This window comes from Cololabis saira, chromosome 4 (assembly GCF_033807715.1).
Source record: "Cololabis saira isolate AMF1-May2022 chromosome 4, fColSai1.1, whole genome shotgun sequence".
Taxonomy (NCBI): Eukaryota; Metazoa; Chordata; class Actinopteri; order Beloniformes; family Belonidae; genus Cololabis; species Cololabis saira.
This window is the reverse complement of record NC_084590.1, coordinates 5,713,336-5,726,314: the sequence shown is the minus strand read 5'-3', so window position 1 is coordinate 5,726,314 and position 12,979 is coordinate 5,713,336. Positions and strand designations below refer to the sequence as shown.

General features: G+C 46.9%; 1 protein-coding gene across 2 annotated transcripts in view; it reads left to right on the top strand.

The window, feature by feature from the left end:
* Nucleotides 1-4,102: 4,102 nt before the first annotated feature.
* Nucleotides 4,103-12,979, top strand: part of LOC133441419 (alpha-2-macroglobulin-like) — a 60,282-nt gene continuing 51,405 nt past the window's right edge. Inside the window, exons 1-2 of one of the 2 annotated variants that reach the window (XM_061718698.1) lie at nt 4,103-4,225; nt 11,049-11,229. In XM_061718698.1, coding sequence (XP_061574682.1) covers nt 4,134-4,225; nt 11,049-11,229 — 273 coding nt within the window. In that variant the 5' untranslated portion in view covers nt 4,103-4,133. Of the gene's footprint in view, nt 4,226-10,029; nt 10,094-11,048; nt 11,230-12,979 lie in introns of those variants that run through there. The other variant, XM_061718699.1, reaches the window with a different exon arrangement.

Here is a 12,979-nt window from a genome sequence, read left to right as displayed (position 1 = left end):
ATTTTGACACTGCAGATCATGGCATCTTACTGCACAGGTTAGAGGATGTTGTTGGGATTAAAGGAACAGCTCTACGTTGGTTTAAATCATATCTATCTGACAGGTTCCAGTTTGTTCACGTACATGAAGTTTCTTCAGAACAGTCAAGGGTCTGTTATGGTGTTCCGCAGGGTTCAGTGCTAGGGCCAATCTTGTTCAGTTTATACATGCAGCGGTTGGGAAGTATAATCCAGAATCACGGCATACACTTTCATTGTTATGCTGATGATACGCAGCTCTATTTGTCTATGAAGCCGGATGAAACAGAACCCTTAGTTAAACTTCAGGCATGTCTTAGGGACATCAAGGACTGGATGTCCAGAAATGTCTTGCTTCTAAATTCAGATAAAACAGAGGTTATCATTCTTGGTCCAGAGCATCTTAGGAAGGGATTAGATGGTGTTGCAATGTCTTCCAGTTCAACTGTGAGAAACCTTGGTGTTGTTTTCGATCAGGATTTGTCGTTTAAACCATATGTCAATCAGGTTTGTAAAATAGCATTTTTCCATCTCCGTAATATTGCAAAGATTAGGAAAATCCTCTCGCAGAGTGATGCAGAAAAACTAGTTCATGCGTTTGTATCTTCTAGACTAGATTACTGTAATGTGTTATTAGCAGGATGTCCAAGTAATTTGCTGAATAGGCTCCAGCTGATCCAAAATGTCTCTCCAGTGTTAGAGTCGCTCCATTGGTTACCCGTAAAATTCAGAATCCAATTTAAAATTGTATTACTTGCGTATAAAGCCCAAAACGGCTTAGCTCTGCATTATTTGCAAGACCTGATAGTGCCTTATGTTCCTGTCAGAGCTCTCCGTTCTCAGGGTGCAGGTTTACTCGTAGTTCCTAGAGTATCCAAATGTAGATTTGGAGGGCGGGCGTTCTGCTATCAGGCACCACTACTATGGAACCAACTTCCAATCTGGGTTAAGGAAGCTGACACCACCTCCACCTTTAAAACTAAACTTAAAACCTTTCTGTTTAGTAAAGCCTATAGTTAGTGTTTAGTAAACCTCTAGCTGGTGTTGGTAAATCTCTAGGTAGTGTAAACTCTAATGTGTTAGAGTCGCTCCCGTAGTTTCTTGTGCTGCCCCCCCCCCTTTCTCTTCTCTTTTTTCTTGGTGCAGCATCCTCTGCCGGAGGCGAAGAGCATCTCCGAATGCAAAACACCGGATCCTGCAGTGTGTGAGTGAAGGGTGCAGGGTAATGGCCCCTTTTGGGCGGGGGAGAAGGTTCGTCCCTCAAGACTCCTCTCCCTGGCCCTGCCCCTTTTCAACCTTTCCCCGACCCTGCACCCCAACCTGGGACTTGCTGATTGGGCCGGAGCTTCGGGAACTGCGTGCTGGCCTGCGGTCCCCACCCCTGGTCATCCCGTTGCTGCTTCCACTTGCCTGCTGTGCTGTTGCCGTCCCTGACCCACCAGTCTGGCCCTCGGCAGGAGGGTCCCCCCTTATGAGCCTGGTCCTGCTCAAGGTTTCTTCCCTCCTAAAGGGGAATTTTTCCTTGCCACTGTTTGGCTTACGGTTTTTCTCCCACTAGGGGAGTTTTTACCTGCCATTGTTTATGTAATAATTGCTCGGGGGTCATGTTCTGGGTATGGGTCTCTGGAAAACGTCTAGAGACAACTTTTGTTATATTAGACGCTATATAAATAAAATTGAATTGAATTGAATTGAAGTCAGGGGGCTGCTGGTATTTATAGGTTTTGGGGCGGGTCTGCTCAAAGGGGCACTACCCCCCCCCTTCAGGCCTGGCAGGAACCTGGTTTCCTGTGGGCTCCACTGTGTCTGACCCCCCCCCCAGGTGTCATAAACCTCAGGGAGTCTGTTCTCTGGTACCTTGACGTTTGTCTTTCCTTTGGACTGGCAGGAACCCCGCTGGTTTTATGAGGTTCCACTGTGTCCGACCCCCCCCCAGGTGTCATAAACCTTAGTCCTGGCTCTGGGGACTTTCGCTGTCCCCCTTTGATCTGGAGCCATGCAGCGGGGGTCATAAACTGACCAAGAGGTCCTCCACAGGGGTCATAAAACTTTGGCTTCAGGAAGAAGCCCAAAGTCTGGCTTTTACTGGAATTCATAATCATTCCCTGAGTCCATAATCACAGCCAAATTCATCATCACATGGTCACATAAGTGGTCCAACACTGGGATGGGTCTTGGTGCTGGTCTGGACTCTGGGGTGGGTCTTGGTGCTGGTCTGGACTCTGGGATGGGTCTGGATGCTGGTCTGGACTCTGGGATGGGTCTTGGTGATGGTCTGGACTCTGGGATGGGTCTTGGTACTGGTCTGGACTCTCTGGGGTGGGTCTTGGTACTGGTCTGGACCCTCTTGGATGGGTCTTGGTGCAGGCCCGGTTCTAAGAGGGTGCATAAGCATGCATTGCACCCTCAGTTTATGTGTTTGCATGCTCAGTTGAAAAGACGAAAAGAAAACTGACAAATGCGCGCGCGTTAAGTCTGATTTATGGTTCCGCGTTAAATCGACGGCGTAGCCTACGGCGTAGGGTACGCGGTGACGCGCACCTACGCCGTAGGCTCTGCGTTGGTGCAACGCGGAATCGTTTTATTTTCAGAGTAAGAAACATCTGTTGCTAGATTGTCTGATGGGTGAGGTAGCCCAGACTAAATGTAGCATTTTCTTTGTTCTGCAGCAATATTGCTGCAATAAAGCATTTGAAATACACTTTAAATATTCTTGTTTTGCTAGTATCATTCCGCTTGAAATTATGGGAAAATGCATAATTTAGTGTTGAATAACGTGCCAGGCATGTGCACCCCCTCTGATCTGAGATGCAGCCCTAGTCATCATTTTCTAGAACCGGCCCTGTCTTGGTGCCCGTCTGGACTCTCTGGTGCAGGTCTGGGGGGGGACAGAACTCTAGAGTGGTGCAGTGTTGGAGGGTGGGGTGGTGGGTGAGAGTATCTGATCACCTTAAGGCTAGGGTTGCCACCTTTCAGAAATAGAATTAAGGGATGCCCCGATTTCAGCAGCACAGTCGACAAAAAAAAGGGACATACTCAAAACTTCTAAAATGCATAAAAACGTATTTATTTTATAAAACAAAATGCTTTGATTTAAAGTTTAAAGTGCCTTAATAGCATTGAACTTGCATGACCGTACAGACAGCCAACCATACTAGCAACTGAAATATCCTCCTATGCTACGTATGTCTACATCAGCCAAGGTGTAGAATATACATACAGGTGAAGAATATGGTGTAAAAGTTAATTTATTTCAATAATTCAACTTAAAAGGTGAAACTAATACATTACATAGTCTCATTACATGCAAAGCAAGATGTGTTAAACCTTAATTAAAAGTTGCGTTCCGTATTGAACCAATACAGACACATATTTTGCTCTTATTTATTGATGTCATTGATACAGGTGAAGGTCTGAAAATTTTAATATATTGCAAAACTTCATTAGTAGTAAATTCCACTAAAGGTGAAACAAATATCTTATTTCTTACTACATTCAAAGTGAGATATTCCAAACCTTTATTTGTTATAACTTTGATGATTGAATTGTTTATTGATTTCATAATATAGAGATTTTTTATTTACCTCTGAGCCATAATCACCAAAATTATAACAAATAAAGGCTTGGAATATCTCACTTTGAATGTAGTAAGAAATAAGATATTTGTTTCACCTTTAGTGGAATTTACTACTAATGAAGTTTTGCAATATATTAAAATTTTCAGACCTTCACCTGTATCAATGACATCAATAAATAAGAGCAAAATATGTGTCTGTATTGGTTCAATACGGAACGCAACTTTTAATTCCCAATTATGTAACAATTCCGTATTTTAAGGGACGGGTGGCGACCCTACTTAAGGCCCCCTCCCTCCCTTTACGGGAAGCTCTGCTGGAGGAGCGGACTGCTGCTGGGGGAGACGACTGCTGCTGGGGGAGAGGACTGCTGCTGGGGGAGAGGACTGCTGCTGGCCGCAGGCTCCACCGTGACTCAACTTTTGGGAGGAGGCTGCCGGCGTCCAACGAGCGGCGGTGGGAGTGACCCTGCAGGGGGGCGCTCCGGCCCTATAAGCGCCGCGGCGGCCGCTGCAGCAGCATCATCCGTGTCCTGGAGACGATGATGATGATAATGGCTCCAGTCCTGCGCGGGGGCGCGCTCCTGCTCTCGGTGCTCGTGCACGCGGCGGCGGCCGCGAGCCTCAACGACACGTGAGTGACTCCGATCTCACGCAGATCTTTTAAACGCGCTCTATAAATAAAATGTATTATTATTATTATTATTATTATTATTATTATTATTATTATTATTATTATTATTATTATTATTATTATTATTATTATTATTATTATAGAATGCCAATGGAAAATGGCGTTGAGTTCTTGAGTTCATAAGTTATTTTTTCTGTTTTACTACAACTGTAGCCTACAATCATGGCCTTTGAGGCAGAAATATGTTTACAAGTTTTCTGTTTGCACTTTTGTTATTGCACTAAAAATGTGCACTATTACAGAATGGATGTTATGCTTTCTTTCTATTGTTTTATATTCATTTATACAATTTTAAGTTAGGCAGGACAGGTTTCTGTTTAAAGGAGCTTGCGGCTGCTTTTAAGAAATGAGACTCTCTATCGCCACCCTTCACCACGACGGCCGTCGGGGGTACTGCAGCCAACATTGAAGCCGGCACAGGAGAACGGGGAGAACGTGCATGCAGCGTCATGTGACGTCACATCCGCAGCCCAGCGCGGGAAAATCGGGACCGAATTGCAGCACATTTTGCCAATAAAAAAAACAGCCTCAAGCTCCTTTAAGAAAGATACTTATTTTATTCAGTTAATTTTGTTATTTTGTATTAAACTGAATTGCTGGATAATAATTTGTATTCCATGTGTTCATGGCATTCAAAAATATGCATCTAATTCAATTCAGGTTCGAGTCAAATAGTTTAAAAATCGTTTCACTCACAAAAAAAGGGGCTAAAAAAATTCACCACGCCAGGAAGGGTGAAGGCAATCGGGTCGGCCGGCCCTGAGGATGAGGTGTCCCTTATTTATTTTTCAAGGAGTTGGCAACCCTAGTTGGATCGGGTGTGTTTTGTAGTTCCTAGCAACGAGTTGATGGGAGTGTGTGGATACGTGGTGGTGGCTCGGACCCCGGCGGGTCTGTCAGGTAACACGATGAAAAGATGGGGTGGGGGGTTATTTAAAAAAGAAGACATTTTTTGCATGTGCGTGGGTTTTCTATGAAAAGCTTTCATGTCACGTGACCCAGCGGCTGCTGTTATCTCAGAGGTTGGAAGTCAGAATAACGTCACACCGGAGTTGACCTCCTGTCAAAGTTTTTAAAACTCCCATCCGTCTCCCCGACCCAGGAGCTGTAAGACAAGAGACGTACAAGACATAAGCATCCATGTGGGATTCTAGGTCTTTTTATCAACAATTACTAAGTTTCATGTATTTTATTTTCGTGTCTTTTCAGTGCTTTCTTTATTTAGACCAATAGTTTTCCTGTTTCCTCAGTTTTCTGTGCTTAATAATTAGGGCCCGAGCACTTACAGTGCGAAGGCCCTATTGTATCTGTAGGAATTATTTTTTCTCGTTTTTCTTCCAACAAAATGAGGGCCTTTTTGCCCCCCTAAACGTGCCCCAAAAGTCACCAAATTTTGCACACAAGCCAGGCCTGGCGAAAAAATGTATATATTATTATTATTATTATTAATAGTTTGCATTAATGGGCGCGGCCCACTAGCGGAGCAGGCGGGGGGGCAGGGGGAGCGGCCGATCCGGGCCCACTGCTCCGTGGGGGCCCACGCCGAAGAGGGGAAAAAAAAAGTGTTCTGAATAAAATAAGGAAAGTTGGACTATATAAAAATTGCGTTCATAAGGATAAAGTTGTTTGAAAAATAAAAATGAAAGAAATAGTCTCTTCTCCCCTTGTGTGTCTGCCTGTCATGCATGGGTACGTGCGCGCATGTTGTCTGCCAGTTGTCGCATCAGAAGTGGAGCAGGAAAGTCATGCTGAGTTTCAGCAGGCTGAAATGATTAAAAACTATCTCCGGGCTGCATGAATGAGGCCTCAAACCTCACCTTGCTCTCAATCAAGAGGGACAACGCCATTGATGAGAGCAAAGTGATTGAAAGGTTTGCGGCGATGAAGAACCGGCTGATCGTTAAATGTGCCCCCCCCTCCTTGGATGGAAATATTTTTTGTTGTGGTTTTCTGCTCACTGCTGGATGAAACCATCATTGGTAAGCTGTCATAATATTCATTATTTCTGATAACATTGTCATAATGCTGAATATATGGCCTTTCCTATATTGTTTGTTGCTGTTTGACCGCCGTGTCGCTCGGCCATTATGTTAAATACATTTCGTCGCACATTGTAAACTGTTGTCGTGTAGGTTGAACACGTGTGTCTGAATTGTGCTACTCGGCGAATCCGACATCTATGGCCAAGATGAAAACTTAGCCTTAAAAATAAAAATATCCCCACGATAAATCGAAATTATGAGATAGAAAGTCGAAATTATGATATATAAAGTGGGAAATTATGAGATAGAAAGTCATAATTATGAGATAGAAAGTCGAAATTATGAGATAGAAAGTCATAATTATGAGATAGAAAGTCATAATTATGAGATAGAAAGTCGAAATTATGAGATAGAAAGTCATAATTATGAGATAAAAAGTTGAAATTATGAGTTTTTATGTCATAATTATGACTTACCGTGGGGATATTTTTATTTTTAAGGCTAAGATTTCATCTTATTTTTTTCTTTTACTGGCGGAAATTGGCTTCCATAGACATCACTGGATGTCATTTGATTTTTATCTCCAGTTTGATACCTATATCTTAAAGTCTGCATTAAGCTTATAATTAGGTTTGACATAATGACTGGTAAATCCATGGTGCTAGAACCTCATGTGAATGGTTCTGACCGTGTGCTGTGGTTGTGTGTCAGGGGGCTGATCTGTGGCATTTTTTTAGCGATTATGTTTTAACGGGGATGTTTAGACCACATGGGCCCATCTAGAATGCTTCGCCCCCCCTAGGCTGGGACCCCTGCTCCGCCCCTGGTGCGGCCTAATGGCTCAACAGCGCCACCTAGAAAACTTCGTGCCTCAAGCCCCCACAATACGGTTTGACAGATATGCACGAAAATCGGTACACACCTGTAACATGTCGCAACATAAGAAAAGTCTCTTGGCGCCATGTCCAAAACCGAACAGGAAGTCGGCCTATTTTGAATGAATCGTGTAATTTTGCCATTATTTTATGCCATTTCTTCGGCTGTTTCTTCGCCCGAACCGTAACGTGCACCCAGGTGTGTTATACATCAAAATGTGCGTCTTGATCCAGCGACGAAGTGCATTACTTTTCTCAGTCAAAAGCGTTACCGTGGCGACGATAGACGCCAAAAAACGCGCTCCCCCTTCATCTGGTTTCATCGGACTCGGTTTTGAGTCCTTGAACATAATCGGTGCAAATTAGCCCCTCCCCTTCTTATGATTGGTCGATATTTGATAGTCCTTATTTTCTGCCATAACTTTTGAATGGTTTGACATAAAGACTCGTGGGTGGTGTCATCGGACTCGGTATTGAGTACTTGACCTTCATTGGCCTGAATTAGTCCCGCCCCTTCTTCTGATTGGTCGAAATTTTCCTGCCATAACTTTTGAATGGTTAGACGTAGAGAGTCGTGGGTGGTGTCATCGGACTCGGTTTTGACTCCATCTTAAATGGTGCAAATTAGCCTCGCCCATTCTTCTGATTGGTTGATATTCGATAGTTCCTATTTTCTGCCATAACTTTTGATTGGTTTGATATAGAGAGTCGTGGGTGGTTTCATCGGACTCAGTTTTGAGTCCTTGACTTTTATTATTATAAAATTGCACGTGCGAGGGCCCGTTTATCGCTGCTTGCAGCTTTAATTAATATTGGTGTTGTTTCCTTCAGTAGCTTCAGTGACAGATGTAAATAAGAGCGCTCCCGACCCAGTTTGGGGCGTTTTCAGGTTTATGTATGCCCGGACCGTCAGGTACGGAAGAGTATTAGGGCCAGGCAGGAGAAAAATAAAATAATATTTTAGAAGAGGAAGAAGTACGATTTCGAGAAAAAAGTCGAAATGTCGAGAATAGAGCGTGAGTAGAAGTCCTGGCGGACTGAAGCCCCGTTGTCACGGCTCAAAATGACAGAGAACCCAAATGCACAACACCAAGACAGAACCAGAGTCCAAGAGGCTTTAATCAGGTCAAAGGCAGGCAGGGGTCAAACCGGGCAGACAGGCAGATCAGGCAAACGAATCCAAAGGGGCAGGCAAAAATCCATGAACCGGGAATCATGCAGGGTCGCAGGCAGGCAGGCAGGCAGAAACAGAACAGAATCAGTGGCGCTGGAAAGCTAGGAATGAATCTAGACAATCTGGCAAACTGGAAGGTGGACAAGGGCCGGTATAAGAGGGGAACTGATGAAGATGGAAACCAGGTGTGGAGCTGGGCCGGGGAAGCACAGGTGAAGGGAATGAGTGGATTTCTGGCTGATGAGGGTGGCAGGATCTGGAAAGACAGGGGAGTGAGTTAAATTAAAAAACCTATCCTACAATGGGAAACCGTGACACCCGTAGTCTGAGCTGCGAGGCCCTGGGTCACAGGCTCGGGTCGCGATTGGAAAACCACACAGGAGACATTGATCTGGGTGTCAGTCGAACGTCAGTGCGGGTTAAGAGACTGCGGCGCGTGGGCAAACAGGACGAGCAAAGTCCGCGCTCTGCTGCTGCCGGTGTGGGTATCAGAGTACAGCAGAGGGGTGGACAGCGTTACGCAACAACAACAGCCGGCTAGTGTGTGCATGCGCGCATGTTTCCCCTGTCACCACTTATGGCCCTTTTGCACTAGTCCTTACTTGGCCCGACTCGGCTCGTCACGCCTCTACCCGCATCTACCCGTTTTGTCCCCGTTTGTTTTTCCACAGCCAGGGGAGTAAGTGGGCAGGTTGGGGTGAAGCTGCTGTGACGTACTCGATTGCACAACCGCTTTGTTCGCTGATCAGAAATCAGCTGGAGCCGCGAGCGGCTGAGAGTAAAACAGCCCGTCTACATCCCTTTTTTAATTCTCTCCTCAGCCACCAGGTTTATGAACATTTGCACCTCAGAGTTGGATCACCAAACAGACATTTTGCGCTTTATAATAAAATCGCCGCGAGTCGCGCTCGCGCTGACTCCCGCTTCCTGATTCAAACGTCTGACGGCCCCGCCCCCCGACCAATCAGTGGCGTGGAGGGGGATGACGCCCCCGCCCCCGCCCCCCGACCAATCAGTGGCGCGGAGGGTGGTGACGTCAAAAATAGTCCCGGCTCAGCCCGCAAAGAACCTCGCCAGAATGGTTACAGAAATAGTATCGGCTTGGAGTGGCTCTACCCGTCTCAGCCCCTAGTGCAAAAGCGCAAGACGGGGCCGTGGCGGGTAGAACCGAGCTGAGGCGGGACTAGTGGAAAAGGGCCATTACTTGACCAACAGAACTGGAACCATCGGGGGAGTGAAACAGAGATTTATTCGTTTTTAACTATCAAGTATTTATTTCAACTGTCAGGTGAAAGTTGGTTCTTTTATTTCCATCATTCTGATGTAGATCTGCTGCTGTGTTTGGATCATTTCCTGTCACATGTGTCTCTAGAAGACTCTGGTCTACAGAGGAGGTCATGGTCCCCTCAGGGACTGTCCAGGTCCAGACCAGCATCCCTCCACCTCCGTGCTTCAGTGGGTCTGAGGTGGTTCTGCTGGTTTCCTCCAAACATTGTTCTGGAAATGAAGACCAGACATCTCCATGTTGGTCTCATGTGTCCAGAGGACATGGTTCCAGAGGTCTGGTGGTTTGTTCAGATGCTGGTTTGTGGACCTCAGTCCTGCTTCCAAGTTTCTCTTCCAAACAAATGGTCCTGGTTCAGTCCTCTTGTGGTCGTCATGTCATGGACTCTAACGCCTAAGACGCTCTGAGGTCTGGAGACTCTGCCGGGGCGTCCACTCCTGAGAAGACTCAACTGTCCTGAAACTTGAACTCCAGAACGTGGAGCAATAAAGGGTCTGCATTGACATCACTTTCCCACTGGACCAGCCCCCTCACTCGCACTGAGTGGCAAAAATGGCTGCAACTAGTGGAGAAGACGGGATAACAGCCGATTATGGGCTTAAATTAACAGTGACAGTGACCCGTACAGTTACCCCAAGAACCAGTGGTCCATTGACATTAATATAAAATATAAAAATAGCAAATCCACATTTCGGTACCTGGAATCCAGTTGTTTCTGCGAATTGCAGCGATCCATTTGTCTCTCTTAAGCGTATTATTCGGCAGTCTGTAAAACGATAACTTGGATTTCTTGCTAAATCTATGAGTACAGTCGATCGCAAAACAGCTCTTTCCCATTTTAGATGTTTTCCAGTTGCTCAAACTGAAAGTTTATGCTGCCACTCAGTGTTTCTGACACTCAGTCTTTCTGCCACTCAGTCTTTCTGCCACTCAGTCTTTCTGCAACTCAGTCTTTCTGCAACTCAGTCTTTCTGACACTCAGTCTTTCTGACACTCAGTCTTTCTGACACTCAGTGGGCGAAACCCGCTGTGAAGTCGCGTCTGTGACGTCATGCGCATTCCCTCTATAGTGGCTTCTCTTTGACCATTGCTGATATCTTTCCCTACCTGACATTCTGTAACCAGCCGGCAGGGGTAGGTAGGTCAGGTTTCATCCAGTCATCGTCATGACGATATAACCCAACCACAGCGTCGGCTCGGTTCTAAAGAGCTTCATTTTGACCCGCCGGACTTGTTCAGAGGCGAACTTGTTCAGGGCCAGTTCCGGGACCTCCTCGCCTTCACAAACGGGGGTTTTTCCGTCCGTCATCCTCTGATCTTCCACCAGCTCCTGGTCTCGTGTCCTGACGTCTTTCCCAGTCCTCCGTCACTGAGTGCTGAGAACTGAGACTATTTGAACCGATCAGTCCTGCAGGACTCAGTCTGCCATCTTCTCTTCTGTGTGCAGGACTTTTGCAGTGACTATCAGCTCCTCCCTGATTGGAGGGAGCCAGGAGACGTTGTGTGCCCTGGTCCAGAACCCTACGGAGCCCGTCACCCTGAACATCGCCCTGGAGATGGAGCCGACCAGCGGCGAGATCGTGGACCAGTCGGTCAAGCAGGACTTCTACAGCTGCTTCAAGTTCCAGGTTGGTGTGTTTGTTTTCTGAAACAGAACTGACCTTCAGCAGGACTGAAGAGGAGGTGAACGGTGGTCCGGTGTTCCAAGAATCTCCCAGAAACTCTCCCTGGGGAGTGAAACTGGGAGGTATTTTTATTTCAACAAACTCTCTTGAGGACGCCCATACGATCCAGCATCAGCTGGCCGGCAGCATGCTAGCTTGTAAACCTGTCGGCCAAACGGTGCCAGTTAGCTTAACGATAGGTACATTTTTAGCTTTCGTTGTCTTTGATTGACGGCGAACATTTACTGTGAACGTGGCTCTCTAAACTCAGCCGCGAACCCCTCTAGACCTACCCTGTACCCTTCCAGACCAGTCCTGAACCCCTCTAGACCTACCCTGGACCCGTCTAGACCTCCCCTGAAACCCTCTAGACCTACCCTGAACCCTTCCAGACCAGTCCTGAACCCCTCTAGACCTACCCTGGACCCGTCTAGACCTCCCCTGAAACCCTCTAGACCTACCCTGAACCCTTCCAGACCAGTCCTGAACCCCTCTAGACCTACCCTGGACCCCTCTAGACCTACCCTTAACCCCTCTAGACCTACCCTGAACCCCTCTAGACCTACCCTGAACCCTTCCAGGCCCACGCTGAACCCTTCCAGACCAGTCCTGAACCCCTCTAGACCTGAACCCTTCCAGACCTACCCTGAACCCTTCCAGACCAGTCCTGAACCCCTCTAGATCTACCCTGATCCCCTCTAGACCTACCTTGAACCCCTCTAGACCTACCCTGAACCCTTCCAGACCAGTCCTGATCCCCTCTAGACCTACCTTGAACCCTTCCACACCTACCCTGAACCCTTCCAGACCAGTCCCGAACCCCTCTAGACTTACCCTGAACCCTTCCAGGCCCACGCTGAACCCTTGCAGACCAGTCCTGAACCCCTCTAGACCTGAACCCTTCCACACCTACCCTGAACCCTTCCTGACCAGTCCTGAACCCTTCCAGACCCACCCTGAACCCTTCCAAACCCAGCCAAAAAAACACCTCTAGACCTACCCTGAACCCTTCCAGACCAGTTATGAACCCCTCTAGACTTACCCTGAACTCTTCCAAACCAGTCCTGAACCCCTCCAGACCCAGCCAGAGCTGGTCGCAGTGGTCTTTTAATACACAATAAATACACGCTACCATATCTCATATATACACCAGCAGTCACAGCCCTTAAGCACTAGCATTTGTAGGTGTGTAATCTATTTCTCATTTGCTGGGATGGGAGTATCCCTGACTTGATAGACGTTGCCAGTATCTTGTGTTTTTGTGCTTGTGGAAGGTGTTTCTCTGTACTGGACGGTCCCGCTGCTCTCCCAGGAGTGAGAGATATTGCGCCACACTCACCCTCCTTGTGCAGTAATGCTACAAATCTTGGCATCATAATGGGCCTCGTTAGGGGCTGCCAGCTCGGCGGGGTCTCTTTAAATTACTGCTCTGGTTTCTGCTGCACCTCTGTTCGCTGTTATTTCTGCCAGATGTTAGATGTTTACCTGCAATCCTCTGGACGACACCCCCCTCCCCTTACGCTCATTGCCTGAGGTCACATGTGAAAAAGCTCCCTGTGGGATCTTTGGAAACGGTTTCAGCCCCCGTTCTGTAACGGCCCCCTAACAGAAAGTGAAAACACATGCTATACCAGGATGACGACATCTCTTCATGAACTCTCTGAAAGACCTGTGTTGTTTTTCAACATTTCTGGAGCCGGGATTGAGAAGGTGA